Source organism: Fusarium mangiferae (assembly GCF_900044065.1).
Source record: "Fusarium mangiferae strain MRC7560 genome assembly, contig: FMAN_scaffold018, whole genome shotgun sequence".
Lineage (NCBI taxonomy): Eukaryota > Fungi > Ascomycota > Sordariomycetes > Hypocreales > Nectriaceae > Fusarium > Fusarium mangiferae.
The window spans coordinates 95,378-122,723 of NW_024573938.1; the positions used below are offsets into that span (position 1 = coordinate 95,378).

A 27,346-nucleotide genomic window follows, 5' to 3' on the forward strand; every position below is an offset into this window, starting at 1 on the left:
ACTTTGGTATGCTTTGCGGGCCGTTGCCAGCGACGGCACGTTGCGCTGGCCCTGTCGGCAATACAACGGTCCCTGGAAACACTAGTCCAAACAAGCTTCCTCTAATGCAAAGAAGGTTTGTAGGATGTTATTGCCTGCATAATAGGCGAATCTTCCCCCCACTGCTCATCAGTAAGGCTTCGAGACGCCTTCCGCTTACATCATAGCCAATAGGAAGCTCGCATTCCAACACGAACCTGAGTTCATCACGCTATGTCAAGGATAGACAAGACTATCTTCATTGAACTCTATTATCCGCGCATAGAGTATCGTATGTCTCGGACTACGGTATCCTGAGGTTATTCCATGCTCATAGGCTGAGATACGGATAGCTTCACGATTTTCCGTGTTTGGAAGGTCGAACTAACGATGCCGATGAGCCGAACGTGAGATGTTCACTTCGGCAATTGCTTCAGTCATGATGAATTGGATAGTGGTTGTCATCCATGAGCCGAGTCGCTATCCGCCGGATGAGGTTCGTCAGTTGCCTGACTAGACGGGTCCTCAAGCCAGACCATGAGGCAGAACTGTTCATCAGAGAGTGTATATTTTGGATGATCTCGAGATATAAAAAGGTCGACTCTCCCAGCTCTTTTTGCAACTCACCACTCTCATCACTCTCAAACACTACAACAACAACTTCCATAACTTCCAGTCCTCAAGACTCAGACATCTCATTCAATATGAACTCTCTCAGCCTCATGGTCCTCTTCTTCGGCGCGTAAGTCACCAGCCCTTCACCTAAAAAACCAAATCTGACCTCCCAGCGCTTTGGCCGGCATTCACCACAACTGTGGCTGCACCGTCCGCGGTACATACAGACAGGATCTTGGCCAGGCTGCCTGTGCCCTCTGGGGTTCCAACCAGCCCCACACTCACTGGGACGGCTACTCTGTAAGTACCCAGATCACGGGCTCACAGAGCATGGCAGCTGATTATGTAGTGCGTTGACAAGGGCACTGGTCGCGGTATCGACGGTGCTCCCTGGGAGACTACCTGCAAGCAGGCCTGGGATATCAACTTTGGCGGCAACAAGAACGATGCTTGGGGCAAGTGCTGGCACTAAGGTGACTGATGCCAATCTTTGGGATCAGTGCTTCTTTGGCTCGGGACGGAGATTGTGTGATTTGTTCTTTTCTGCCTGCCAACATTCACATAGCTTCTTGTTACTTTAGAAACTATGTAGCACTCTTTTTAGTCTTGTCATGAGCTTATGACAAGAAACCTGCAATTGATTTTATATTTGTACAACGCTCGAGATCTAGTGACAATTTTGCAAGTTCATGAGATTCACTTTCACTACCTTTTGTGTCTTGAGTCTTGTCAAATACTTGTGCCCTAATATATAAAACGAAGTTCTTTGTGCTGATTTAAGCTCTCGGCCACACGTCTCAACTGCAAATAACCCATCTAGCAACTTACACGTCAGCGTTGGCGGAAGCACGCATAAACTTAGACAATATGACGAGATGAGAACGTGCGCACACGGTATGAAGATTGGAACAGAAACTCAGTCAAGTATCAAAGCCATATTCTATTCAACACCCAACATAAGAAACCCTAAATTTGCATGTACCTGCGTAGAAAATTACTTTTCTAGAAAGTCAAAGAATACAAAGCCAAGCTTATAGCCCACCATCAAAGTCGCAACCCTACTCATCCTTGGCGGGATCGAAGCCCGGGCACTGATCACCAGCAGCCTCACCAAGCTTCTTAGTGAAGCTGTCATCCTTGTCCCAGAACTTAGGACCAACACCACCGTTCCAAGCATCATAAAGGTAGTCTCGAAGAGATCGGCCGTTGACAACGGGCCAGTTGTCCCAGCCAACAAGGTTGCCGATGAACCACTGACCGGTGTAGTTCTCAATATCGTCATCGGCTTCGTTGGCCATGCGCCAGCAGTGAGTGAAGCCACCGTCCTTGTGGTAGACGACCTTAGCACGCTGGCCGTCGAGACGGGGAGTGTTGGTAGCGTGTTCGTAGCCGCCGTGGCATGAGGGGGCGACGCGCTTGACATCTTCGCCTTGAACGAATACGACAATGTTTTCCCAGTCATGAGTGTGACCGTTACCGCCGCCAGCAGCGTTGATAGTGCCCCAACTAAAACTTGGTCAGATAATGATGTTGAAACGATGGCGAAGTGAACTTACGAAGACTGGTCCTTCTCAAAGTAGTACTCATACATGATAGCACACCAACCGTTGTTGCAGCGCTTTCGGCTGTAGACATTGTTGTTCTCCAGACGGTTTGGCTCACGGCAATCAGCAGCAGGACCCTTGAAGTAGACGTCTTTCTGGCTGAGACCGCGGTTGGTGTTGCCGTCCTTGTCAATGGCAGAAGTGTAGTAACACCCGTCTGTGTCAAAATCGGTGACAGGCTGGAACTTGTGCTCGATCTCATGCGCTCCGTCGTCAAGACGGCCCATGAGAACTCGCTTGGCGAGCTTGAGGGGTCCAGCTTCGACGCTGAGAGCGCCGGCGAGGACGGTTGCAATTGTGAAGGCGTGCATGTTGGTGAAGGGACTATGAAGTCGAAAAGAGAACGGGGAATTGAAGTTAAGAAGAAGAGAGGAAAGAATGTTGCGAATCTATGGAGTGATGATGAGATGAGATGGTAGATTTGTGAAGGCAGATGAAGTCTCTTATATACGTGATCCGTGATAAGGATGAGAAGTTACTAGATTCTTTGGAACGCTCAAGCATGTGATGGATAAGCTGCAATCAGAGTACCCTGAGCCAGGTTGAAGCCCGTGATGACATCAAACAGCTATTCCTCATCTCATCCTCCAAAAATGAAACGGATCACGAAGGATTCGCTATACGAGTAGGATTCACCATCTCAGCCAATAAATGAAGCCAAATCTATTTCGATGATCTCACTGCATACATGAATTTCATGCACCAGTTCAGCCCGCTGCAAATAAACGCCCAAACCGCCAAGGCGCAGCACCTGCTCAGACCAATCACACGAATTTCGCACCCGTGCCTTAATTTTAAGCTTAGCGGATCTTATCTGCTTAGCCACAACGATCGCAGATCTGACCAATTAAACGTCTGCCGTACCTATTTTAATCTCGGGCGTAAGCTTTTCCTTGAAACATGTAGGATTTGACTAGTTTTATTCTGGAAAGCATGCTCGTGATATTGTTTGGGGGCTGCGAGGCGTTTTTGGTGAAACCAGCCTTCTTTTGATGGCGGATGACAGAGTGTCAGCTCCAGGTTTCATATTTAGAGATACTTTGGCCGGGTGGTGGCTTGTGCGGTGGGGAATGTAACTTTGATCAGCGCGATTAAATGAGAACGGGTCATGATGGGCTGCGAAAAGAAGATTGGGGGCTTTGAAGGATGGAAGTTGTCTTATGAAGCGTCTATCAGGATCAAAATCCAGGTGAAGTGACCATGCAAAGGCTGACACAGGCTGGCAATCTGGACGTGGTTGACACTAAATTACTTGATTGTTTCTATCATCATCTTATGCCTGTTTTCTCGTCTAATGTTTGTTCTGATCCGTCGTGGTCGGCACTCCAAACTACTAGCCAGTGAAGCCTGGACAAAGCTATACGTTAGATTCATCACGATGCAAATAGTGTTGATAAAATTAGCGTAAGCGGGCATAATATTGATAGTAAGCGCTGAGGGAGAAAATACCCACAGGACTGTGATTGAACCGGGGCACGCGTGGGGTCCGTGCCGATTGAGGCACATGCTCCAGGGTAACTCTGGCATTTCTTAGTCGCTAACGCAATTTAAAATAGTTGTTACGATGGAAATGAAGATGCACCTTAAAGAATCATTATATTGGACAAAGAGGCACCCACCATGATGAAGGAAGAAAAGCTTAGGTGTTGATAAGACGTTGACAGAAGACGTCTTTGATACAGTCTGTAGCAGTTAACTTTGGTATTTGAGAAACGAACGATGTAGACAGCACAACTGACAATGCTAACGTGAGCTTACTACCACAGAAATCTCAAATAATACGTCGTGGACAGGACAAACAAGTCCCATCACGACAGGCAAGGACCATACTAAGCAGGAAGGGGTACCCTTGATCCAGGCCATGATGAAATTAACCTGATAGAAAGAAGGGAGATTGGTCAAGTACTCTCAGCTGCACGAGCCTGGAGTAGGAGTTCTGCATTTTTATTCTAGTTTTCTATCGCTTTCCTCACCATCAGCAGAATACTGGTTCACGTTCAGCCATGTACTAAACTTTTGCAAAGCTATCCCAAGATGTGATATCTTATGCTTCTCTTCATCTGGCATCTCCGCCAATGTCAGAACCATCCCGTCAGGCTGAAAGCACGTCTGCCACCCATATCTCATCACACCTCTTGCGGGTACAATTGTCCCGTCAATTCGTCCTTGAAACAGCACTGGCTCATGACCAGGACCTTCACAGTATCCTATTGTCGCCACTGCTTCAGCGGTTTTGTCTGAGAAGCCGGCTAGCAAAAAATGTAGCTTTTCGGGTCCTAAGGCCTCGAGGAAGAATTTTATGTAAGGCCCCGGCATACCGTTCATTGCATTGAAGCAAAGAGCTGTGTCATCCACGACGACTGGACCGTCGACCTGCCGAATGTGTCAGTCTGAATCGTGCGTATGTGGAAGACATTTCACCATTTCTGCGGCTCTGCGACATTTTGCGATTGTGATTTCTTCGATCGATCCTTGTATCTCAGGCAAATCGAGAGATTGATTGTGAACAATAATTCCAGAGTGGGCGAGGATAGCTTTGATATCGGCTATTTTGTTAGTATTCCCAGTAATGAGGTTGATTTCAGTCATTATGGCGATTTTCAAATAAGTGATGTTTTTGCTGCGAAACCAATTTCTAAAAGTGCCTTGACTGGCCGACGGGTATGATTCATCAGGCCAATCGGTTTTATCTGACTCCGGTACCGGGCTTAGACCCACTGAGCACAGTACTCCACAAGCAATGATAAGAGCATTGGTAATAAAGAGCACTATAATGTTATTGGAAACGGTGTTGGCCAGGAGGAAATTGAGTAATAACTATAACTATATGCAGAGCAATCTGTCTCGTAGTAACCCTATTTAAACCAGAGAATTTCGCGAACAGAAACATGATACGTTGGCAAAAGCGAACGTAGGTAAGGAAGAAAGCTCCAAACTGGAGCCTGGAAGCGAGTGTACGTATGCTTCTGATAGGCGTCGCCAAAAAGAGTGACTGACTAACGGGGAAAAGAAAAAAAAAGAAAAAAACCGACAAATTGAACCTTAACGAACGGTGAAATGAAGGAAAAGAAACTAACTTCCGAAAACAGAAGGTTAAACATATGACATGGAAAGCCTCGCAGGCTTTGGAGCACCCTGAACAGCCAACGACACTTTAGTAAGAACAGTACTTGCCAATTCAGCCAGCTTATCCTTGATCCAAATGAGAACCCCGCAGATCTTATCCCAAATCTGCCAAAGTTTGGCTCGAAGGTGATCCCAAACACGATCCCAGGGAATAAAGTAGACCATGCCATAAGCGGCAACCGCTGAGCCGACTCCAGCAGCACCAACGGCTCCGAAGCCACCTACTGTAGCATACCCAGAGGCCAAATAGAGTCCAAAAGGGCCTTTGACCGTGATGCCACCAGCACTCATCCAGAAGCCACTGGTCATGCCCGCTGCGCCTGCACCAGCTGCCATAGCTGTAGCTAAGAAGCTCTTCCACTTCTGGAACCACACTTCAGTGCCATCAGCGCAGCTACTAGAGGGATTTCTGGCTTTCTCACTGACTTCTATGTCTTTAAGCTCTTGGACTCTCTGCATAGTGTTGTATTTGTCTTCAGGTGAAAGATCGGGAGCCTCTCTGGGCTGCTGAAGAAACTGGAGGTCTTCCTGCGAACAGTCACTGAGGTCAAAATTGCAGCCCTGGAGGTGGGCCAACTCTTTGTTACTCTGTTGGAGCTGGGAAGGGCGAGCGTCCCACTTGAAGGTCTTGAAACCACAGTAGGTTGAGGAGCTTCCGATACGAAGTGCATCTAGTCGACCGCCAGCTCCGCAAGGCCTGATAAAGACTTTGTCGACAAAGCCTTCGATGTTGTATGTCAACTCAGCAACTGTGGAGCTCACAAGAAGATACAAAGTCTTGAAGGCTTTCTTAGCGGCGATGCTATTGGTCATAGCGCTTCCGAGGTGGTCCTGAAGTTGGTCTTGGGTAGTGACCACGACGGATGATCCTGGAGTCCAGTCAGAAATGTCGTTCACTATATCGCAGTGGTCAAAGAAAAGCTAATTCTCCAGGTGGGATAGAGACAGAGCCTTGGTTATTAATCCTGGAGAAACATTATAAATCAACTTACGAATTTTCCTCTTCTTGATCTTATCATCAATAAGCTTTCTCATAGCCTTGCGCTGCTCTGGTGCCACAAGAGCGAGGACGAGGGTGCTAGGGTTCCCCTTCGGTGACCTTAACATCTTCCCACAAAGACGTGTTCTCTTGGTGGTAGATGTCCTGTTCAACAGCTTTGACAACGCTGTTGCTAGGCTTGCTTGCGGACTTGGAGGAACGCTTGTGGGATGAGGATGAAGATGAGGACGAGGAGGACTTTCCGTGCTTTCCTCGATGGGTAGAGGAACGGGAAGAGTTGGAGAACATTGTGTAGGGGAAGGCTGGATGCTAGCAATTGCTGATGGGGAGGCTCTGGCAGAGTTTGTAGAAGAAAAAGAAAAAGAAAAGAATTTCAGGTCCGAGAGGTGGCAGACCTCGAATTTATAGAAAAGTTGTTCAATTCATGCACCTCTCTGCTATCAAGCGTCAGACTCAGACCTTGTAATCATTATGCATATGCTTTCTCTCCCATTATTGGGTTTCAGCGGTTGATATCATGAGCCTCTTGCACATGGGATATTCGGCTTAATGAGGTCTTGATGCATGAGTGACATCTGGCGTTAAGCATAGCAGTGTTTGTCCCATATAATCAATAACACAATTACTTGAGAATCCCTGTTTGTCGCGGAAAAAGTGCTACCAATAAGACGTGCTGACACTGAGTCTATCAACCAATGAACCCAAGTTGTCTCCACTGACCACTTAGTGAAGTCCAATGGTGTTTCCAGATCAGGCACCCTTGTTTACCGTAGAGGTTGGTCAGCTGGTCAAAGCCATGCATCACCTCCGCTCTTGTGCGACAATGTTGCTTATGGCTGGGATCCGTACATCAAGGTTATATGCCCCAAAATCCCATCCAAAGGCCACTGCCTCTCGTGTCAATCGCCTTTTGATTCCGAGACAAAGTACTAGAGACAGTCAAAGCCTTCAGTTCAGATCGGCGAGGAACAGCAATACAAGCTAAATACGACTCAAAATGGCACCTAGTCGCACAGGAGAATCAGCGTATTCTCGAGATCAATGGCGGGCTATACACCCGATATTTCACAACATATACATCGACCAAGGCTACAGCTTGGAGAAGACTTTAATGGCATTGGAGTTGATCTACCATTTCAAAGCAACGTAAGTGGTCTTTCTAAAGCTGTACGGAGTCGTCAGAAAAAGGATGATTTATAACATGACTCTACAGCGAAGACGCATTCAGAAACCAAATAAAGAGGAATTGGCGGGATTGTGCAAAGAACAACAGAGTAGCCCGTGGAAATCGAACAAGACCAAGTAGCATTGCGGCAATATTTCCTGACTTACCAGACTACATAGCTGGCTTAGTTGCTGGTACGGTTCCTCGGTCACTTTCCTTTCAATGCTTCCAACATCATTTTCAGGTGCTTCATTCACTTGACAAGTACATTAAAGGCTTCTTTGACACCTATCCTTCACGACTTGCGCAGCAGAACAATGGCACCATCCAAGATGCAAACGTTGCTGAGAAGGAAGAACGTGAACAGAAACCAGCCATTGCTGGCAGATGGTGCCGTGCTTTGAGCCTTTGCCGAGAGATCTCAATACTGCCTCAGAAGAAAAAGGATTTCATATTTTCAAGCAACCTAGTCAAGGACAAGTTGGATAAAAAGGCCTTGAAGCAAAAAGGCGTGCAGGAAATGCAGGAAATCATCACCAATATCCTCAAAGAAAACGTCTTCACCCGAGTGGAGGTGAATGAGAAGGAATCAACCCCCAAGGACCTACCTGCGCTATGGAACGTTTGTCGCCTCTTACGTGGGGTTTCATTCCAACTCGGCTACCCCGAAGATTCTCAGGCTTTGTTGATGAGGCTATTTTTTGACGAGCTAAGAGAGGCTTTCACTCGCATAACTCAAGGTTCCAATACCGAGATGGGCCGCGCTCTTGAACTTATCCAGGACATCCCGCTGAGGGATCTCAAAGATATTGCAACTATAAGCTGCCTCTGTTCAGCTAGAGCGCTATCAAGTAGACTTCAGCCACATGATCCAGTTGTCCTAGAAGCCTGGGCAGACTACTACCAGCATCATGACAGAAGCAAGTTGAAGAAAGACGTGTTCCTTGTCCACTACAAGAGAGCTTACGAAGAAGCAAGGGCTCTTAATGAAACTACAGGAAATGGGTTGTATGATGAGAGAACACTACTTGTACTCATCAACTATAGCTATGCCGCTCACTACATCTGTCACGAAAAGACATTGGCAGAGCAGCTTTCGTCAGAACTTTGGCAACAGACGGGTGCTTTGCTTGCTGGGAAAAATCCACCACAGTGCTGGTCAGTAAAAGCCCAAGGAATGGCCCAGGCAGCCAAGATACAAGCCTTGCTTTGTTATGCAGAGCTTGAAGATAAGTTCAAAGGGTACAACGATCTCAGAAAACATATACACAACTATAAACTCGGTAACACACAAGCACGAGTGCAGTGTATTGACGAGGTTTCCCAAGTCGGTGAAACATGGCATATGATAGTCTGTTTGCCTCCATATGATTCGCAGGTCCAGCTTCAGTTCGGCATACAACAAGTAGTTCAGAGGCTGGTCTTGAGTCCGGACTTAGGTTTTCAACTCTTGGCGATAGAACTGCAAGACCTGTTCGCGACGCTGCTCAAGACCGAGACTACGACAAGGGCAAAGTTGAGGGTAGCCGCAACCAAGTTGTATGCTAGCGATGACCAAGACTGTCAATTACTTGCCGCAGGACTTTACGAACAGCATGCATCCGTCATAACCGCCTGTCGAAGAAATGTAGATATTTTGCGCTACATCTTCAGCATCCTGTTCAAGAAAGCGAAAGTTCCACCATTGACGGAGATGGAAGGGTCTAAATTGAAAAGGTACTTGGATAATCTCGGATCAAGAATGAGAGCCCAGGGGAAAGAATGCCACCTGAAAGCAAAAACACTGAGAGAATTGGTTGTTAATTTTGATAAATTCGTGAAGACCTAAGAGTATGTTTTCTCAAGCCGGGTTCCTGGCGTATTGGAATCTTCGGTTAGATCTATTCTTCAACTGAAACAGATAATAGACTGTCTTGCAATATATGCGATGGTATATCAAGTTTCAACCTTCCAGCTCATGTCGCTGTGTCTGCCTATTCGCCTCGAGCGGTGAAGTAGCTGCCGGTAACTCAGCAGCAGCTTGACCACTTTCCAACTCTTGCAATCTGTTCTGCTTCGAACTGTCGGCTGAAAGCTCAGCTTTGTCCCACTGCTTCGTGTCTCCCTCATCGCTGTTTTGTGGAGGATGTTCGCTGGCATTTCTCTTCCGACGACGTATCCATAGCCAAACACCAACAAGAGCCACTATAGCGGCAACTCCACCGACTACACCACCTGCGATAGCCCCAACTGGTGTTGGCGATGAGTTGCTGGGGAGAGGACCGGATTCGGGGCCGTTTGTTGACCTCGGTGTTGTCGATGACATCGAAGCTATTAAGTCAGTAAGAACATTGTCAGCATACAACATAGAGTGAAAGCTTACCGAACAGCTTTTCGACGTCCCTGTTGTCCCACTCAACGCGATCCCTGGTTCATGTCAATAAGCAGAATAGCAAGGACACCAGAATACATACCCGCTCTGGTACCAGTCTTTCACAACCTTGGGCGATTCATAATCCTCAGCTTCCGCATCATACTCACTAGACCAAGTCAAACTCGGCAAGTCGAGAATACCGATTCCCTGAGTCCAAGGATCCTTGTCCTTCCAACCTTCGTCTTTGCCCCAGTTGTTGCCACCTATGCTTAGCATCTGACGCTTTCCAACAAGAGCGCATCCATGCATTCCACGTTTTGGTCCTTCGACGTCCGCCTTAAACCACTTGAAAGCCGGAAGCGATAAGACCCACACATCGCCGTACGCCTTTGTCTTGTCATTCCAAGTGTTCCAGCCTCCGTAGATGTATCTATTCAAGGTCAGCTGAAGCCGATGACAAAAGCCGTTTTGAATGCGTACATATCATATGTATTGTTCGGCCCCTGTACTCCGACAGAACAAAAATCAACTCTAGGATCTGGAGAGATGCCTGAAGTTTGTTGATAGTACCACTCTTTGGAGCTAGGATTGAATATCGTAATATTGGTGAAGGAAACTGGCTCTGACGCGTTTCTGAAGGCGGGCATCTTCACCTTTGCGCCACCCATGAAGACCAACAATCCTGAAGTACCGATGGAAGGTATACAGGTCGCCCTACCGGACCAAGTGGCATAGTCCAATGCTTTTGTGGACTCGTTTGTCCACTTTTGAGTCGTCATATTGTAAGTCAGCAGCCCATCAAGTGGTCGTTCAACATAACTGCCATCAGTGAACCTCTCATCAGTCCTTCTCTCGCCATAGCCACCGAGATGATATCCGACGCCATGGCAAGTAGTGTAAGCCCCTCTCACAGTCCGATACAAAGAGCTGAATAATGTGTCGTCCTCAGGGTCATGAATTGACCAATTTCCCTTACCATCATCAGCCTCGAAGGCATATAAATGGTGGTCTCCAGCTGATGAGGTATTCTTGTAAGAGCCTTGGCCGCCCCATGAGTAAATTGCTGATCGTTCTTCATCGACCCAAAGAGCTGGTTGTTTCAGATATGGCGATGGTCCTTTCTCACTTTCTTTGAATGCGACTGTATCGTTTGTCCACGATTCATCTAGCGGCAGCGAAAGGGTAAGACTGACTGCTCGATGTTAGTATTACCCGCGGTATTGATCTTGGCGCTGCTTTACCGGCTGTTGACCGTGACTCGTCGAGGTCGGAACTAACCTCTCCGCCGTCGATATAAACATAGTCCTTAAGTACAGCAACTTCGCATTGGGGTAAGTTACTGAGATGAATGTTCAAGATATTTCCTTACCGGACAGTAGCGACCGTCGAATGAAGTCATCGTTGGCTGGCAATTGTGCTGATCCCTTGGAGCTCTGCCGCGTTTCGAGTTCTATCGCGCAGCATAGCCAAGGGAAACAAGAGATAACGACCAGTCTCGTAATAGCCCACCTCATTGTGATCAAATGTATAGGGCTGTTGTCACTCTGTCAAGACATATGTACAAATTTGCAACTCATTAGTGAAGGGGATGCTTCTGGTAGAAGGAAAGACAAAATTAGAATTCAGTCAGCGTGTTGAAATGATGCGAGATGGCTGTTGGTGCGAGGGAAATTAAAGGATGTTATTTGGGGGCCGTTGTTGGTGCCAAGTTTTTGTTGGACAGCTCAGACCATGTTTGCAAAACACTGCTTACCATGTTGCAGTTCACATGCCAGTAAATCCTTTGATGATGGAACCCTGGAAAATGTTGAATGGGGCTAACGCTTCAATGGAATTCCCCCGAATCCCAACCATAGTCTTTAAGTTTTAAGTTGCAAACCTGGTGGCGATCTTCAATTATCGCTCTCGTATATTTGTCTTAACTGGGGACCACGGAGCGTATTCGAGCTTAAGCGCTGGGTTGACGTTTCAATCCCAGCAGACCTGGCCAATCTGCACACTCCATGGTAAGCACTAAGGTCTTGGCTTGGTCCCCAAATCAAGCATATTCTCCCATTCATTCCCACGACATCATAATCAGAACATGGATTAACATTCTTATCAACGAACGCTGCTGCCTGCCTGCCTGTTGGCCCCTAGCATACAGTGATGGACCCATGCCTTCCCCCAATATGAGTATCTCTTCCCATTCTGATCCTACCATCCCATCATAAAAACAGGTATCCTCTTAGGAACATACAATAGCCTTGTCGTTTTGCAGTTTCTCGACGACAAACATCCTCCCCAGTGGCTTGCCCCAACCTCAAGATTATGGCGTGGGAGCGATCAAAGCCGTTTGAGCGCAAGCAGCGGAACAAACTCCGAATGCACTGTTGCAGGCTGCAATCGTAGCTGGGGCCGTAGCTCCGGCGGTAGCTCCCCAGGTCGCACCACCAGCTGCATAGCAAGCCATCGCGACAGAGGCGCATCCCGCCTGACAGACGCCGTAAGCGATCGGGCCTGCGACGGCGGTCGTCGAAAAAGAGGCGATTGCAATAAGAAGATGGAGGGGCTTCATTTCGAAGATCGCTGTTATCGTGCGTGTATGTCGTAGTTCTTGATACTCTGTGCTGTGAGTAGCCAAGGTACTCGTCTTGTTCTCGTTCCTATGAGTTGATTTATTTTAGAGATTTACGTTTCTGGAGGCTGTGGAAGTTATTTACAATCATTTCTTATCCTTTTTATCATGCTGCGGGGTAAGTGGTCGGCCTCCCGCATCAGAGCACGTCATATAATGTGGTAGGCTGACGCCTGGCTGGTCTCACTTTGAGTGCTGACAGTTGCAAGTGACTTCTGGCACAACAAATATGATCATTGTGCATTCCATCCATAAGACTAGCAATGGAAAGGCTGTATATGATGGAAACATCTTTTGTACTTCAACCGTTTTCCGTATCATAGAAGATATTGCTTTTCTATCAAAAACCACCCTCGGCTATTCCTGCCCTCCAACGCTCCACGCAATTGGACCAGCACTTTTTGTAAGCCTTGGTGCACTTAGCAACAGTTGATTGAAGTGGAGGTGACACGCCAGGTTTTCCCAAGCAAGTCATTTTGCCCACGGAACACAAGATATGACAGTCTTCGAAGAGGTTGATGTCAGCATTTACAGCTACTGCAAAGCTGATGACGGATAGTGCAATAAGTTTGAGTCTCATAGTCGCGGCCAATGCTGTCTGCTGAACTTTAGGCCGTGTTTATGACAACGTATAGGCTTGCATGAACCTACAAGATTGGATTCAGGGTTTCAAGGTTTTAGATGACAATAGTGGAGTAGATGTCTTGAGGTTAAGACTTGTTGGTTGGGAAGAGTTGGAGTTTTCAAGTATGTGTTGTTTAAGGAGCTGGGTCACTATGCTTCAAAGAAGGGGAGGAGGCAGGCTTTTTATACTTCACTCAAGAGCCAGTTTGGGGGTGATATCTGTTCGTTTCTTCGACATTCGGGCTAAATTAGCTTTAATGATCCTCATTCGTAATTGACTGCTGTGGCTGAGAGCTTATAACGATCACAAAGAACCTAATATGTCTTAACGCCGTCAACCAATCACCGCTCTTGGGAACCAATAAGATGGCGATAAATTAAAAGCAAGGGAAGTTATCATCTTCTACAGCCCAGGTATATAGTTTACACGAGACGATATGAGGGGCTGCAGTCATTAATGGTTGGCCTCCAGCGTCAAGACGCATGCATAATCATCACTACTTTTCCACTTATCAAGCAAGTCTCATGATATGTAAGCTCATTCAATGAAACAAGTTTCTTCTCATAGACTTTCATAATTTCATCAGCTGAGGCGGTGGCTAAACTACGCACAAAAGCCACGCTCTATCATATCTCAAGAGAAACGAGTCCTACGGGGATCCTGCAGGAGCCAGTGGCTTTCTACCATAGACAAAGTAGCTAATCCCAAAGTCAGTGTCACATCATCCAATCATATTCAGTCGGCACTTACATAGGCCAATACGCATGAATCCTAGGGTTCTGCAAGTCCTTTCTCACATGCGCACAAAACATCCTCGTCTCCTCAGTCGACCACCCAAGGCCCCTCGTGAAATACGCCAACGACAAGCCATCTAAGCCGCCAGCGATATTCGCGCAGGCCCAGGCCCCCAGGTCCTTAAACTTCCTTTCTCTCGGCCACGGATTTGTCGGCCACTTCTGCTGCACCTCGACGATGTCGACAAACCCAGCGGCAGCGAGGTAGTTTTTATACTCTGTTGTCGGAAACACGGGACGACCGAGATTCTGACCAGCTTCGAAGCAGGATCTGCACCACTTGGAGAGGTAGCTTTCGGGGTAGAGGGTTCTGTCGTCGGAGCGTGCGGGGAGGGACATGTCTTGGAGTTCGAGGTAGCCGCCGGGCTCGAGGTTGTCGAAGGCGACTTTGATGATTTGCGGAAAGTCAGTGAAGCAGCCGAGCATCATGCGGGCAAAGATGAAGTCAAATTTCTGTGTCCAGGTCCATTCTTTTTCGAGGTCGTCTATTTCAAAGCTAACGTTTGGTGGGACACTGGGAAGGGATTTCAGTATTTTATCACGCGGTCGAGTGCCAGAGGCTTTACGTACAGAGCTGGTTGGATTGGGCTCAGGTCAACTCCAATGACCTATCAAGTCAGCAAGATCAAGCAAGCAACGCGACAAAGACCTTGTTACCTCTGCTTGAGGGTTTGCATCAGCTGGAAATATGTAAGTGCTCAATGTTACTGAATGCATTGCAGCAAGACCTTACCGTAGTCGATGGCCCACGAGCCAGTGCCTGTTCCCATGTCCAGGACACGATTCGCGCCTTTCGCTTTGGGACATACAGCAAGGTCTCCATCGAGCGTTCGAACGTAAAGCTCGTGTTGTAAGTCTAGTCATGTCAGCATTGCTCTGACAATTGCAGGTTCCGACATACCCAGTCTTTCATTCTCTTCCTTCATCCAGTCAGTAACATGTAGTATGCAAAATGCCCGATCCGGTATTAAGTCTGTTGATCAAACTTACTTCGTCATTCGGCAGGACATATTCTATGACTTGTCAGTTTTTTGTTACTGACCGGCACGAGATTATCTTACTCCCACTACTCAAAGCATGATAGCTGCGACCATTTTCCTGTCGATAAGCCAAAATGCTCGACGAGATTGAAACAACCGATGGCTCTACTTCCTATGCATCATCAAAATACGTCATTTTGAGGCTCCGTCAAAGCGTAAAGTGACCCATGACAGCAGCTAGTCATTGAAACTTACCTCGCCAATCGAGGAATCGGCGTCGTCGTCGTCACCTGCAGCCTATGCACGTCAAATCAGACCCCGCTCATGCACAGCAAAAGAGCACTAGAATTTCTTACGATAGCATCTTGGATTTGGATGACAGGCTCTGGGGGCGGAGTGCTGCCCTCGTGCTGGGACTCTTGAAGTGCCATCGTCGATGGGGCCAGAGTGTGATTAAGCTGTGGATCACAGAGGATTGATTCAAAGGAACGCCCCCTCTTTCTTTATTTTTCTGTGCCGGGCCGTTCCTTGTGTAGCGTGATGAGTTCCTTCGATCCGGAGCGTGGCGTTACTGATGTTCCGCCAATTGATTTGGACGGGGATGGCTTCCGAAATGCGCCATCGACGTGCAGAGTCAGATCATTTAGGGGTCTTGGTCCGCTGTTGGTGGTACAGCTCCACTAACTATTTGGCATACTGAAAACCTGACGGACTCGTTAGAGGGGCTGTACTGCCTGATATGAGTGGTTTTTATCAACGTCAAGCTCGGTAGCGTTCATGCGCCTTCAAATCAACATGATCTGACTGGACAAACTCCGGTGACGCCCTGCGCCGTTACAGGGTATCTCAATCTTCAACGGCGTCGTCGGCTGATTAGTCTGATTAGTCAATTGCTCCTGAACGAAATGCTTTCTCTTCCTTCGCACGCTCATCACGGGTCGATGAACTGCTCAAACACACTTCAAGATGAGCGCTGAAGGTGATACCTCTGCAGGGCTCCTGCGCGATGTCTGGCAAAGCGTTGCCGACCATCCTCGCGCCGTCTTTGTCACGGCCATCCTTGGGCTAGTGGTTCTTTTCGTAGCTGACACATTGCGCACTTGGTACCGACTATCACATGTTCCTGGTCCGTTTTGGGCGGGGTTCTCCAAAGCTTGGATGGTGAGACAATCCTTCAAGGGAATCCAGCCGTATGCGATTCAACAAGCCAATGAGAAATACGGTACGATCTAAATTCCGCTCTTAGCAACCATAGCTGACTCTGTTTCCAGGATCTCTCGTGCGCATTGGGCCAAATGAGCTGGCTACGGATGATCCCAAGCTGCTCAAGCGCATGATGTCAAGTCGCTCTGCGTATACAAGAGGACCATGTAGGAGATATCGTTGACAGCCAATGTATCATCGTATCAATCAGCTAACTGAATGCAGGGTATAATGCTCTTCGTTTCGAGCCTGGAAAGGATAACCTTTTCTCCATGAGAGATGACGACGCCCATGCAAAGCTGCGCAACAAGATGGCCGCTGGTGTAAGCCCTCTGATAGACCTATTACCGTGACATGGAGCTTAACTTCAGATACAGTACTCTGGCAAAGAAAACGAGTCCCTCGAGCGCACCATTGATGAACACATCGCCAAGCTCATCAACCTCCTAGACACAAAATATCTCTCAACAGACAAAGACTACCGCCCAGTAGACTTTGCTCAAAAGATCCAGTTCTTCACTCTAGATGTCATCAGTGATCTTGCCTTCGGTCAGCCGTTTGGATACATCGAGCAAGATGACGACGTCTTTGACTTTATCAAGATCACAAAGTCCTACTTCCCAGTAACCTTGTTCATAGCCAATATCCCGTCGCTAGTGTCTCTGCTGCATTCACGATTGTTTAGTGGTGCGTTGCCCAAAGAGAGTGATAAGCTTGGGTTTGGTGCTTTCATCGGGTGAGTTTTGTCGGTGTCAAATTCTGCGGGAAGCTGACAATTGTAGCGTCGCAAACAAAAAAGTCGCGGAACGATTCGCACCAGGTGCCGAGTCGCGACCAGACATGCTCGGCTCTTTCATTCGTCACGGATTGACGCAAGAAGAAGCTTCCAGGGAATCTCTTCTCAACGTCGTCGCTGGAAGTGACACTTCAGCAACTACCATCCGCCTCATCATGCTCAGTCTCCTAAGCAATCCCATTATGTATCTCAAACTTCAAGCCGAAATCGACACGGCAATCAAGGCCGGAAGTATCTCATCCCCGATTACCGATGCTGAAGCAAGAAAACTCCCATATCTCCAGGCTGTTATCCAAGAAGGTCTCAGGATCAAAGCTCCAGCAGCTGGGCCACTGTTCAAGCAGGTTCCTCCTCAAGGCGATGAGATCGATGGAAAGTTCATCCCCGGAGGTACACAGATCGGACAATCGCCATTTGCTGTTTATCACTCCAAGGAGATCTTTGGTCAAGATGCAAGTCTGTTTTCACCTGAGCGATGGATCAATGCGGATCCTGCGAAATACGAAGCTATGGCTGAGGTTGTCAGTCTTGTGTTCTCGACCGGAAAGTATCAGTGTCTGGGCAAACCGGTAGCGTTTATTGAGCTGAATAAGATCTTTGTCGAGGTGAGTCTTGACTGTTTGATGGTGAGCGTTGTGACTAATCACGCCTGACAGTTGTTGCGACGATTTGACTTTTGTATGACTCGTCCTGAAAGACCTCTTCATATCATGAACGCTGTAAGCTGTCTCCTCCGGTTTGACATTGTGGCTACTGACTGGTGATGTAGGGAATTTGGCTGATTGAAGACTTCCCTGTTCGCATTACTCGTCGAGAGACTTGAGTCCACCAACCTGCGGAGCAATTCTTCGCATTGACCTAGTATTGGAGTTAATCATCAGCCTACTTGTAACGGACAAAAATATTTGATCTGATTGTGAAGTCGATGTAGTTCATAGTTATGGGGTGAAGAGCATGACAGCCAAGTTTGCTCACCCCTGGTTTGCTTTTTAGTATCATTATTCTTCGCTTGAACAGAAGCATGATTGGCTCGAGGTTCTTGGTGCTCTAGACCGCTGTGAAGGATTAATTGATAAAATTTGACGTGGCCTAGTGCCTGGGCTATGGAGCCAGCTGAGGCTCATTGTCAATAGCGTCAAGCCTCACTCCGCTAACTGTCGCATGGGAAAATGAACCCCTGACAAAGTGTTAGAAAAAACGTTTAATCCGCCTTCCGTATCTTCGTGTTTCTCCTTGCTCTATAGTCTCTCTTCCAATCCAACTCTTGTCACTCCTTATCGCTACGAAAATGCGCTTCAGCATCCTTTTCGCGTTTGGTCTTGCGACTGATGTTGCAATGGCCAGCGTTTGCAAGCCTCGACCTTCTGCTAGCTCTAGTGAGTTTGCCTCTTGAATTATGTTCTTATACCATCTCTAATTGAATACAGGTGTTATTTCTGTCGAGACCGTGACTTCGACCATTTCTGCCACTGCCGATCTGTCGACTACTACCAGTACCACGTCTACTGTTAATGATAAGACTACATCTGAGGCTACTGAGACAGCGACTACCACCGAAACATCAGTGTCAGTCGATTTGTCAACTACGCTTGCGACAACTGGCACAACAGATACCGCCACTACTGAGACCGCCACTATAGATACTACAACCACTGATGAGGCGACACCCACTGCGGTGACCACGTCTGCTGAGACAACAACAGCCGATGCCACCACCACAACCGCAGATACCTTCGAGCCGATCCCAACATTCAACGTCATCGCTACCGACACGCAAGTCTACGGCCAAAAACTCCGGGGTCATAAAACAACAGACCACGAAATGGGATGGAATTTGGAAGGCTCCCCACCAATCCTCGCATTCTCCATTGACTCCGACACAAACCAAGTCAGAGAAATAGTCAATGGAAACTACCTGTGTCTCCAATATGGTGTCAGAAATAGCGATAGCGATAGCGACAGCGACATCCACTTCCTCAAGCTCTGTGATCCCGGCACCGAGACCAACGTCATGGGAGGGATTGCTATGGTCACATGTGAGCAGACTCGCGACCGCAGGCTGAAGTGCTCTGTTCCCGCTGGGCAGTGCGTGGAGGACTCTCTTACTAGGATCCCGATTTGTTCAGCCTTGCCTGGGACGTTTACGGGATTCTATACGTATTCTGGTTTGGCAACGGGTTTTGCTCTTGTTATGGGACGGGAAGGTAATGGTCCTACTGCTGATACGCAGTCTATTGACCTTGAGATTGAACCTGCTGTAATCTACGATTAATAGTTAGAGCTCATCTACCGAGGGCGGGATAACGACCTTCATCATTTTTTACGTAAAGTGTTAAATTACATCATGTTTGATCATGCAGTAATTGAGTTAATATTATGGTTATTCTTGGTCTGAAATCTTAGTTCCAAAATTCTTGGGCGGTTCTTCTCACTGTCGCGCTATTGACTTTAAGCGTCATAGTGGCGTTTTGCTAGTTTCTAAACTATTGCAATAGCCACGTCTCAATCGTCGGCTAACGGCCCCAGAAGAAAGAAATGACCAGCTGTAGTACATGCCAGCAGACCACTGGCCGATAGCACAGATGTCCTGTGCTAGGCGTTGAGTGCATCTTCGACCCTGTCTGCAAGCCGACTAGCGGAGACTTTACCCGTCTTACACTTATTCTGGGAGATATGGCCGTGCCTTGATCTGAACTTTTAAATACGATTGATAACTTTTGTGTCTTCTATCTACTTAGATCAGGTTTATGAGTAGCCAGCTCACCGCCGAAATCACTCCCTTTGACTGAATCAGCAATAATACAACGCTCGTCGCTGTCGCGACTTGCTTCTGTTTGTGGTCCGCCAACAGAAATGATTTGTTCAGATCTAGATGCGCCGCTCTTCCAGATACCTGGACGAGGGCTTCGAGCAGCTATATCTGACAAGTTGTAGCCCTTTGCGGGACCACCCGGCCCTGTATAGTACAAGGAACTCTTTTTGGTTGATCCAAAAATGCGGGGGAAGATCTTGCCCAAGGGTTGCCGTAGCACTGGCAGACATGCAGCGATGATGCCGAGGTTAGCTTCGATGAGGGTCCACACGCCGCGATCAATAAAGTTCCATGTCATGTCTTTCTTATTCCTGAGAGAATTTGAGACCGAAGTTACTCGGAGGATCGAGGTGATGGTGACACTTTGATGTTGGTTAGTTATAGTCTGGAGATATCGGGGCTTCCACTCACAATCCACCTAGAAGGAAGATGCAGCAGAGCAATAGTTTTTCCCGTCTGCTGGTCTGCAGCCGCATGATGGGCATAATGGGAAGGCCCAAGACCATAACGTCAGTCAGGATATTGAGGACAGCGTAAGCAACCCAGAACTTATTCGAGTCGATGCACTTGGCATCAACTGACTTGTCCCATGCGCCTTTGATGGGGACACATTGCCAAATTGTCGCAGCAACACCACCAATACTGTATCCAACCACGACGCCCAAGACCACAAATGACCAAAGACGAAACGATTTCGTGACGAATAATCGGAGATATAGCAGAATCGCGGCGACTTTGTTGAGGCAGACGGTTACCTTGTACGGTGTCTGAGCGATAAAGAACATCTTCAACGCCATCCGAAGATCGGGCTTTTCGAGATCGGCTTTGTGCATTCCGTAGCCATGGTGTATCGCAAGCTGTATGTAGGTCGATAAAAGAACAGATGATATCTTGGACAATTAGCGATTGTGCCATTGGGGGTCGAACAACTTACCAGAGAAACAATAATGGCAACATCATCTGACCCAAGCTTGTGTATTGAGTACCGCGCAATACATCTCGCAACGACAAACAAACCCGATGAAATGATCATCACTAAGGATGTGATGTATAACTTCCAGCCATGATTGTCGACGCCATCGGCGGGAAATCCCATGCCTCTGTCAATCATTTTTGTGGCTTCACCCTACACGGACGGGCTAGAGTGGCACTTGGAGAGGGGCCAAGGAGGACCCCCAGTATATAAAGTTGCCCAGACATCGGCTCCAACAGCGCGGCACAGCCAATGGTGCAATAGACCTCTGTCACCCGGCACATCACGATAGATGCAGACCGGTACTGCTACAAGCAGTGCCGGGCCATCGTATGTTGGTTCCAAAGTCACGAGGACTTACTTTCGGAGACAACGGAAGTGTAACCGCATTGTCGGCTCAATAGAGTGAGTGAGTATCGAATGACGACAAGGCCAATGAAGAACCCGTAGCGACCATCCTGTCTTGGTAGTGAGGGAATAGAATCAATCTCCGAAGTAGAAAGGATGAACGGTCCTTTTGCCTGCGATCCGGGGTGAACCAACCAGTTGGTGGTGTCATTTCATGCAGGGGTGAGGCACGGCCTGTTGATTTGCAGAGGTTGGGTAAATCAGACTGGTTACGAACCATTGAGGTGACAAAAACAAGGAAATAAGAGCGGATAACGCGATTAGAGCTCTCCTATGTTCAATTGTAAAGAAACACAATCCCAGAGATTAACTCGTAGCTTCATCGTTCATCCCATTGTCTGCGGGCCGTGCCCCTGTCAAACCGTGGATCCGGAAAGGTCGGCCGCTAGATTCATTCTGACCTGGCCACATCCTTTGTGGATTCCTATTCAGGGCACTTCCCCGATGCGCGTCCCAGTGGTTAAATAAAGTTCCCAAATCTCCCCATCCCAACTTGAGACAGTGACTTTGCCTTCTGTCACCCCCTGCGCTACTGCACCTCCAACATGTACGCGGTCAATTGGGTTTTTGCATTCGCCCTTTGGGCAGGTCTGGCTGCTGCAACGCCGAAATGCAACCCATCCAAGTACATCACTGTCGAGACGGGGAATGGACCGATCACTGGCCATGTTGCAGACAATTCGCCATGTGTTGTTGAGTATCTGGGTATTCCTTATGCGAAACCGCCGGTGGATAACTTGAGGTTTGCGGCTCCTCAGCGCATCACGTCTTACTCGAAGAAGCCTTTCGAGGCGAAGAGTTTTGGATTTGACTGTCCATTGACGGCGAGTAAGAAGGTGGATTATCCTGATATGACACCCCAAGCCCAGCGGATTATTTCGTACTTTGCCAGCGCAGCCGGAACCCCCCAGAGTGAGGACTGCTTGACACTCAATATCTGGTCCAAGGCCACGCCCAATTCTGCCAGAGCAAACAAGCCCGTGCTTGTCTTCTTCTATGGTGGACGTAAGTTACTAGTGTGTCGTGTATCAAGACCGAGACTGATTTGGCGATACAGGCTTTGCTATCGGAAACACCGACAGTCCTTTTTACAATGGCAAATACTTTGCTGACGCAGAGGATATCATCGTCATCACCGTTAACTACCGTATCAACATCTTTGGCTTTCCCGGTGCACCTGGAGAGACTCAGAACTTAGGTCTACGCGATCAACGAGCTGCTGTCGAGTGGGTGCGCGATAACATCTGGAGATTCGGTGGCAACCCTTCCAAGATCACCATCGCAGGCCAATCTTCAGGTGGCGTAGCTGTTGACTACTGGACGTACGCCTACAAGAAGGACCCAATTGTCAATGGGATCATCGCTCCATCGGGCAACGCGTTTAGCTTCCCTGTCAACTCCGCTGCTGTCCAAGAGAAGAACTGGGCTTCGGTTGTGGCAGCTGTAGGATGCAACACTACCAGTGAGGTCATGTCCTGTATGCGCAAGGTCGACTGGGAGGATATCAAGAAGGCAGCTGCTGGTATCAGGCCTGCTGCTAGCTCTAGTGTTCTTCGATCCATCCCTCCATTCTACCCCAAGCCAGATAACGAGATTGTCTTTTCAGACTACGTCAGTCGAACCAAGAGCGGAAACTTTGTCAAAGTCCCCATTCTATTCGGCAATAACAACAACGAAGACGGATACTACCGTATTCCCGCCTACGGAAATGGAGTTGTTCCCACTGACGCCCAAGTCAAATCATTCCTTCTCGAATCCTTCACCTGTCCCGTATCCTACCAGGCCCAGGCACGACGAGATCACAATACGCCGTCATGGGCGTACCGATATCTGGCAGACTGGAATAACACGAGATTGTTCCCTACGAGTGGCGCGTACCATGGCGTTGATCTGCACATGATCTTCGGCGCATCTGGCGATGTCAGTGGCATTGAGCCATCGGCGGACCAGAAGAAGCTCACCAAGATCATGCAACATGCTTGGTTCTCTTTTAGCGATGATCCTTGGTCTGGTTTGAGCAAGCTTGGTTGGCCTAAATTTGATCCCAGTCGTAAGACCCTGATTGAACTGGGTAAAGGCACGAAGCCTCGTGTCGACTTTGTGGAGCCTTTTGTCTACGACGCTCCTTGCTCAACAGTCACGATGGGGGCGCTTTCGACTTCTACGTAGGATAGAACATTTTTGTTGAACACATTTGGTAATTATAAGAGCTTAAACCGTTATACCAGCAACAGCGTTTCAAAGTCCGTCGTTCTCTATTTGGTAGTTGACTCTCTAGAAGTTCCTTCGCGATATGTCCATACCCCAACAGACGCCTGCAACTAGTACCTGCTATGGACTGTGCACTTTTGTAAAATTACTTCGTCATCAAAATAGCATTAGCTCCATATAGAATGGCATCAATGCTGCGTGAACTTGTAGGATTCTGAAATCATTCTTGCAAGTAAACGATATCTTATCGCAGACCTTCATTCGCCGTCAACAGACACTGGGTCCGCAGACTCGCTTTGGTCCCTGATCCTAGCGCCTCAGATAACAGTGCAACCTGTCGCATTTCACGAAAGAGGGTAGATAAATCAAGGTTTTACAAGCCAGTAGACGATACAGCAGACAGGTCGGTAAGCGAGTTTGCCACATGTCTCAGTCTGATGTCCGTGAGAAAACGGGAGTATAGGACTATTGACTAATGTTATCACATTCCTTATCACGCTGTAGGGCATCAAGCAGTTTAAGCTTAATTTACACTTTTCATGGTAAAACATGCATAAGATATCTCTAATTCGACAGTCTAGACAAGTCTAGGGCTTGACGTGAGGGGTGTCGGGACTAGGTGCTCCGTTGGAATCTCTCACTGTGATTCGGTACCCCCACCACCATCTTTTAGATTTCAGCCAGCCACGGACGGGAAATGAAGTGCGTTCTACCCGGATTAGGGAGTCATTCATCACTCACGCTCAGCCGCAAGCCTCTTCATGCAAGAGTGTATACAACTGTCACACATGATTGTCTCAATTGAACACCCACTTTAGACCAAGTTGCCATAATTATCCAACCTAAGACTTGCTAAGTCTATCCTAAATTGTACTGCATTGACCAAAGTATTTCTATCACCTGGGTTAGTGGTCTTGGGTCTCCTTGCGCCCCTGTGCCACCTTTATTGTGAGCATGACTTTGAGGAATGCTGCAGTCCCGGGCAGTCGACATAGCATCAATTTCTTGATGCTAGTAGGGCTGAAAAGTTTGTCGGCTGATCGATCCTTGATTTCAGCCGCACCTTCAGACATGGCTTTTAGAGAGCCATAAAAATTGCTGCCGTCAAGAGAGGGTGTCAGAATAAAGTAGACTAAAGATGTACCAAAAGATAGAAAGCTCGCCTAAGTCTTTTCGTCAGTGAGGTCTCAAGCTCTCTTGCTTCCCCTTGCAGGTATAACTTGAGAGGGGTTCATCCGCTTTTTGAAGGAGAGGCGCTGGTATCGCTGCCGTTGTCCGTCAAGGTCGCTATAAGAACCTCTCTCGTCCTGTGCTTAATCACATCACTCTTTACAGTGGCAATTGCATATTTCATCACACAATCCTGGTTTTCAATCCCCTATACTCAACCCCTTCACCATGTCTGGCCCTACTATCAATGGAAATGCCTTCTCCGTCTCGTCCCTCCCGGATGGCCCTGAGCAGTCCGGCGGGGATGAGATGAGAGTCAACGATCTCCCCGAAAACACTAACTACATCGTTGTCGAGACCCAAGAACCTCTTAAGAGGCCAGAGAAGAGAACCCTCCAAGATCTCCACGTCGAACTACATGAATATCTCGGCGGCAACACCTGGCTATGCCGCTATGAGCCTACGGACATCAAGTCCCTGCGCGACCTTGCTTTCGTCAAGGATGCGAAGCCTCTGCAGCCAGAACTAAAGCTCCAGCCAGCTCTTAAGGATGATGGGGCCGAAAGCCGTACTGTTGATATCGTCCTTCAGAATCGTGCGGACGACTCTGCTGAGGATATCTCCCAGCGTATCCAAGATTCTCTTGGCATATCACCTGAGGATCTCACTATCAGAGATGGTGCCTCTGTCATTCGTCTGAAGGGCAACAATGACAAGCTGCAAGAGATCGCCAAGATTGACAGTGTTGGGTCCATTCAAGAGGTACACAAGCTCACCTTCTTCAACAATGTTGCACGTGAGATCCTTCATGCCGATGCCAGTGGATCCAACACCGTCTTCAAAGGAACCAATCAGATAGTCACAGTCGCTGACACTGGCTTCGATACTGGCGATGCAAGCAAGGCCCATGAAGCCTTCACCGGTCGTGTTAAGAAGCTCATCCCCATTGGCAGGTCAACCAAGACCAACGACACCGATGGGCATGGCACGCATGTTTGCGGGTCTGTTCTCGGGGATGGTCACTCTGAGAAGATGGGAGGCTCAATCCAGGGCACTGCACCAAAGGCGACTCTAATTGTCCAGTCTCTTCTGGACGATGAAGGTGGCTTATTCGGTGAATCTGAGAAGACTCTCGGCGATTTACTCAAAGAGGCACTCGATCACCAGTCTTTCATCCATACTAACTCCTGGGGCCCCGTCTGGACGCGCCAGCTTGAGTACAACAATGCAAGCACAGACCTCGACACTTTTGTTTCCAATCATCAAGAGATGACAGTTTGCTTCGCTGCTGGTAACGACGGTGGCGAGAGGACTCGTCTTGGCCACATCGGTGCACAAGCAGCGGCCAAGAACTGCATTGCTGTTGGGTCAAGCGATAACCGTCGCAAAGCCAAGAACAACCGCTTCGACGCCTTCAAGGCCGATGGAGTTGTTGAAGGTAACCCCAACAGCATTTCTTGGTTTAGTAGTCGGGGGCCTACGCTCGAGCGTCGTATCAAGCCTGATGTCGTTGCGCCAGGTACCATGATTCTGTCGGCAATGTCGAGAGTTGCGCAGCCAAATGCCACGTATGGTCGTTCAAGTGACCCTGCGTGGACTTTTAGTTCGGGCACTAGCATGGCTACTCCGCTTGTCGCAGGTTGTGTTGCTGTCCTTCGAGAGTCACTGCAGAAGGACGGAGTCACTTCCCCAAGTGCCGCGTTGCTCAAAGCCTTGCTTGTCAACGGCGCTGTGGACACGGGCAACAGTTTTGAAGCTCAGGGCTTCGGCCGCGTTGACCTCGCCAACTCCATCATTCTCAAGGGCATAACTACCAACAAGGGCTACCTCGAGGGAGAACTTGTCGATAATGATGACGAAGATGAGTTCGTGAAAACACTCACCCTTGGAGACCTTCTCATACCTGATGGGCCGGACTCGGAAACTGTTACGTTGAAGGTCACAATGGTGTACTCTGATCTTCCTGGTGCTGCTTTGCAGAACAACATCAATCTTCAGGTTGCCGTTGGCGATGCGCCGAGCAGATTTGGAAACTTGGGCGACAGACCTGATGATGTCAACAACGTGGAACAGGTTATTTGGAGTCACATTCCTGCTGAGAGGGATACCAAGATCACGCTTAGTGTCACTGAACCGAGGACTCTGCGTGGGCATAAGCAAGCTTTTGCTCTAGTTTGGAGTGTGATTTAATGAGAGCTTGCTAGAGAACATAGGATCTCGACACCAAGCTACGTGAATATTTAGGTGGCTTAGGCTATGCTAGGGGTATTATGTACTAAATTTATTTTGTCATCATCGTCTAAAGTCTTCACTTTTCTTGCTCTCGGGCGGGCTTGTCCCACAGCATAGAGACTGGAATATGGTTACTTATTATCGGAATGCATATCGGAGAACTAAAAGATCCGGTTCTATGATGAACAACGAGGTAAATACTTACATAGGTCCTCTTGGAAAAAATGGCCCGAAAGTGCGGCTGAGCCGCGTTAACCGGGTCGGCCGCCTTTCGGAGTAACGAGACTGGACGAACTTGCGCACAGCCTCAAGATCGACAGTTTGAGAATTCTTCACTAGCAAAGTGGTGTCATTTCACTCTCATTTACAGATATTGTGCATTGTTTTATCTCCGACTAGCCTGGGTCGGGTTCCTGTCTTGGAGTCTAGTTGTTGCGATGATTCCAACCTTATACGTAGGCTCAATATCAGGAGCAATACGAGCATGGCCACGAATCAAGCGGTAGCATGTGTTGTTATGCATGCTGAAGATGCTTGTTTCTCACTAGTAAATAGTTTATTGCCTTCTCGTTGAATCTAAGAATTGCCCGAGGGTCCAAGCAATGATGATGCGCCTTGTATGGCAAGCATAGTGGAGCCCGAGA

At 48.1% G+C, this 27,346-nt stretch overlaps 12 protein-coding genes across 12 annotated transcripts; 6 read left to right on the plus strand and 6 right to left on the minus strand.

Moving 5' to 3' along the window:
* Positions 1–722: 722 nt before the first annotated feature.
* On the plus strand, positions 723–1,105 carry FMAN_11790 (uncharacterized protein; the record flags this gene model as incomplete). Its single annotated transcript, XM_041824500.1, has 3 exons — positions 723–760; positions 807–933; positions 983–1,105. The coding sequence occupies 3 exons, from the start codon at positions 723–725 to the stop codon at positions 1,103–1,105; spliced, it is 288 nt and encodes a 95-aa protein (XP_041689974.1).
* Positions 1,106–1,691: 586 nt separating this feature from the next.
* Positions 1,692–2,548, minus strand: FMAN_11791 (uncharacterized protein; the record flags this gene model as incomplete). Its single annotated transcript, XM_041824502.1, has 2 exons — positions 1,692–2,139; positions 2,190–2,548. The coding sequence occupies 2 exons, from the start codon at positions 2,546–2,548 to the stop codon at positions 1,692–1,694; spliced, it is 807 nt and encodes a 268-aa protein (XP_041689975.1).
* A 1,633-nt stretch (positions 2,549–4,181) lies between these two features.
* On the minus strand, positions 4,182–4,826 carry FMAN_11792 (putative inosine triphosphate pyrophosphatase; the record flags this gene model as incomplete). Its single annotated transcript, XM_041824503.1, has 2 exons — positions 4,182–4,610; positions 4,659–4,826. 2 exons carry the CDS (start codon positions 4,824–4,826, stop codon positions 4,182–4,184), a joined length of 597 nt encoding a protein of 198 aa, XP_041689976.1.
* Positions 4,827–5,330: 504 nt separating this feature from the next.
* On the minus strand, positions 5,331–6,651 carry FMAN_11793 (uncharacterized protein; the record flags this gene model as incomplete). The annotated part of the gene is made up of 3 exons (XM_041824504.1): positions 5,331–6,232; positions 6,356–6,407; positions 6,463–6,651. The coding sequence occupies 3 exons, from the start codon at positions 6,649–6,651 to the stop codon at positions 5,331–5,333; spliced, it is 1,143 nt and encodes a 380-aa protein (XP_041689977.1).
* A 709-nt stretch (positions 6,652–7,360) lies between these two features.
* Positions 7,361–9,356, plus strand: FMAN_11794 (uncharacterized protein; the record flags this gene model as incomplete). The annotated part of the gene is made up of 2 exons (XM_041824505.1): positions 7,361–7,509; positions 7,577–9,356. The coding sequence occupies 2 exons, from the start codon at positions 7,361–7,363 to the stop codon at positions 9,354–9,356; spliced, it is 1,929 nt and encodes a 642-aa protein (XP_041689978.1).
* A 114-nt stretch (positions 9,357–9,470) lies between these two features.
* FMAN_11795 (uncharacterized protein) lies at positions 9,471–11,395 on the minus strand (the record flags this gene model as incomplete). The annotated part of the gene is made up of 6 exons (XM_041824506.1): positions 9,471–9,838; positions 9,891–9,934; positions 9,982–10,311; positions 10,362–11,073; positions 11,123–11,200; positions 11,251–11,395. 6 exons carry the CDS (start codon positions 11,393–11,395, stop codon positions 9,471–9,473), a joined length of 1,677 nt encoding a protein of 558 aa, XP_041689979.1.
* Positions 11,396–13,772: 2,377 nt separating this feature from the next.
* FMAN_11796 (uncharacterized protein) lies at positions 13,773–15,328 on the minus strand (the record flags this gene model as incomplete). The annotated part of the gene is made up of 10 exons (XM_041824507.1): positions 13,773–13,821; positions 13,874–14,431; positions 14,488–14,525; positions 14,575–14,597; positions 14,651–14,773; positions 14,819–14,837; positions 14,908–14,930; positions 14,979–15,069; positions 15,153–15,194; positions 15,254–15,328. The coding sequence occupies 10 exons, from the start codon at positions 15,326–15,328 to the stop codon at positions 13,773–13,775; spliced, it is 1,041 nt and encodes a 346-aa protein (XP_041689980.1).
* A 535-nt stretch (positions 15,329–15,863) lies between these two features.
* FMAN_11797 (uncharacterized protein) lies at positions 15,864–17,719 on the plus strand (the record flags this gene model as incomplete). Its single annotated transcript, XM_041824508.1, has 7 exons — positions 15,864–16,119; positions 16,169–16,267; positions 16,326–16,423; positions 16,478–16,836; positions 16,883–17,501; positions 17,553–17,615; positions 17,666–17,719. 7 exons carry the CDS (start codon positions 15,864–15,866, stop codon positions 17,717–17,719), a joined length of 1,548 nt encoding a protein of 515 aa, XP_041689981.1.
* A 465-nt stretch (positions 17,720–18,184) lies between these two features.
* FMAN_11798 (uncharacterized protein) lies at positions 18,185–19,168 on the plus strand (the record flags this gene model as incomplete). The annotated part of the gene is made up of 2 exons (XM_041824509.1): positions 18,185–18,272; positions 18,324–19,168. The coding sequence occupies 2 exons, from the start codon at positions 18,185–18,187 to the stop codon at positions 19,166–19,168; spliced, it is 933 nt and encodes a 310-aa protein (XP_041689982.1).
* A 454-nt stretch (positions 19,169–19,622) lies between these two features.
* FMAN_11799 (uncharacterized protein) lies at positions 19,623–20,819 on the minus strand (the record flags this gene model as incomplete). Its single annotated transcript, XM_041824510.1, has 3 exons — positions 19,623–20,070; positions 20,120–20,598; positions 20,643–20,819. The coding sequence occupies 3 exons, from the start codon at positions 20,817–20,819 to the stop codon at positions 19,623–19,625; spliced, it is 1,104 nt and encodes a 367-aa protein (XP_041689983.1).
* Positions 20,820–21,634: 815 nt separating this feature from the next.
* Positions 21,635–23,258, plus strand: FMAN_11800 (uncharacterized protein; the record flags this gene model as incomplete). The annotated part of the gene is made up of 2 exons (XM_041824511.1): positions 21,635–22,094; positions 22,147–23,258. The coding sequence occupies 2 exons, from the start codon at positions 21,635–21,637 to the stop codon at positions 23,256–23,258; spliced, it is 1,572 nt and encodes a 523-aa protein (XP_041689984.1).
* A 1,440-nt stretch (positions 23,259–24,698) lies between these two features.
* FMAN_11801 (uncharacterized protein) lies at positions 24,699–26,660 on the plus strand (the record flags this gene model as incomplete). Its single annotated transcript, XM_041824513.1, has 1 exon — positions 24,699–26,660. The coding sequence occupies one exon, from the start codon at positions 24,699–24,701 to the stop codon at positions 26,658–26,660; it is 1,962 nt and encodes a 653-aa protein (XP_041689985.1).
* Positions 26,661–27,346: the final 686 nt, after the last annotated feature.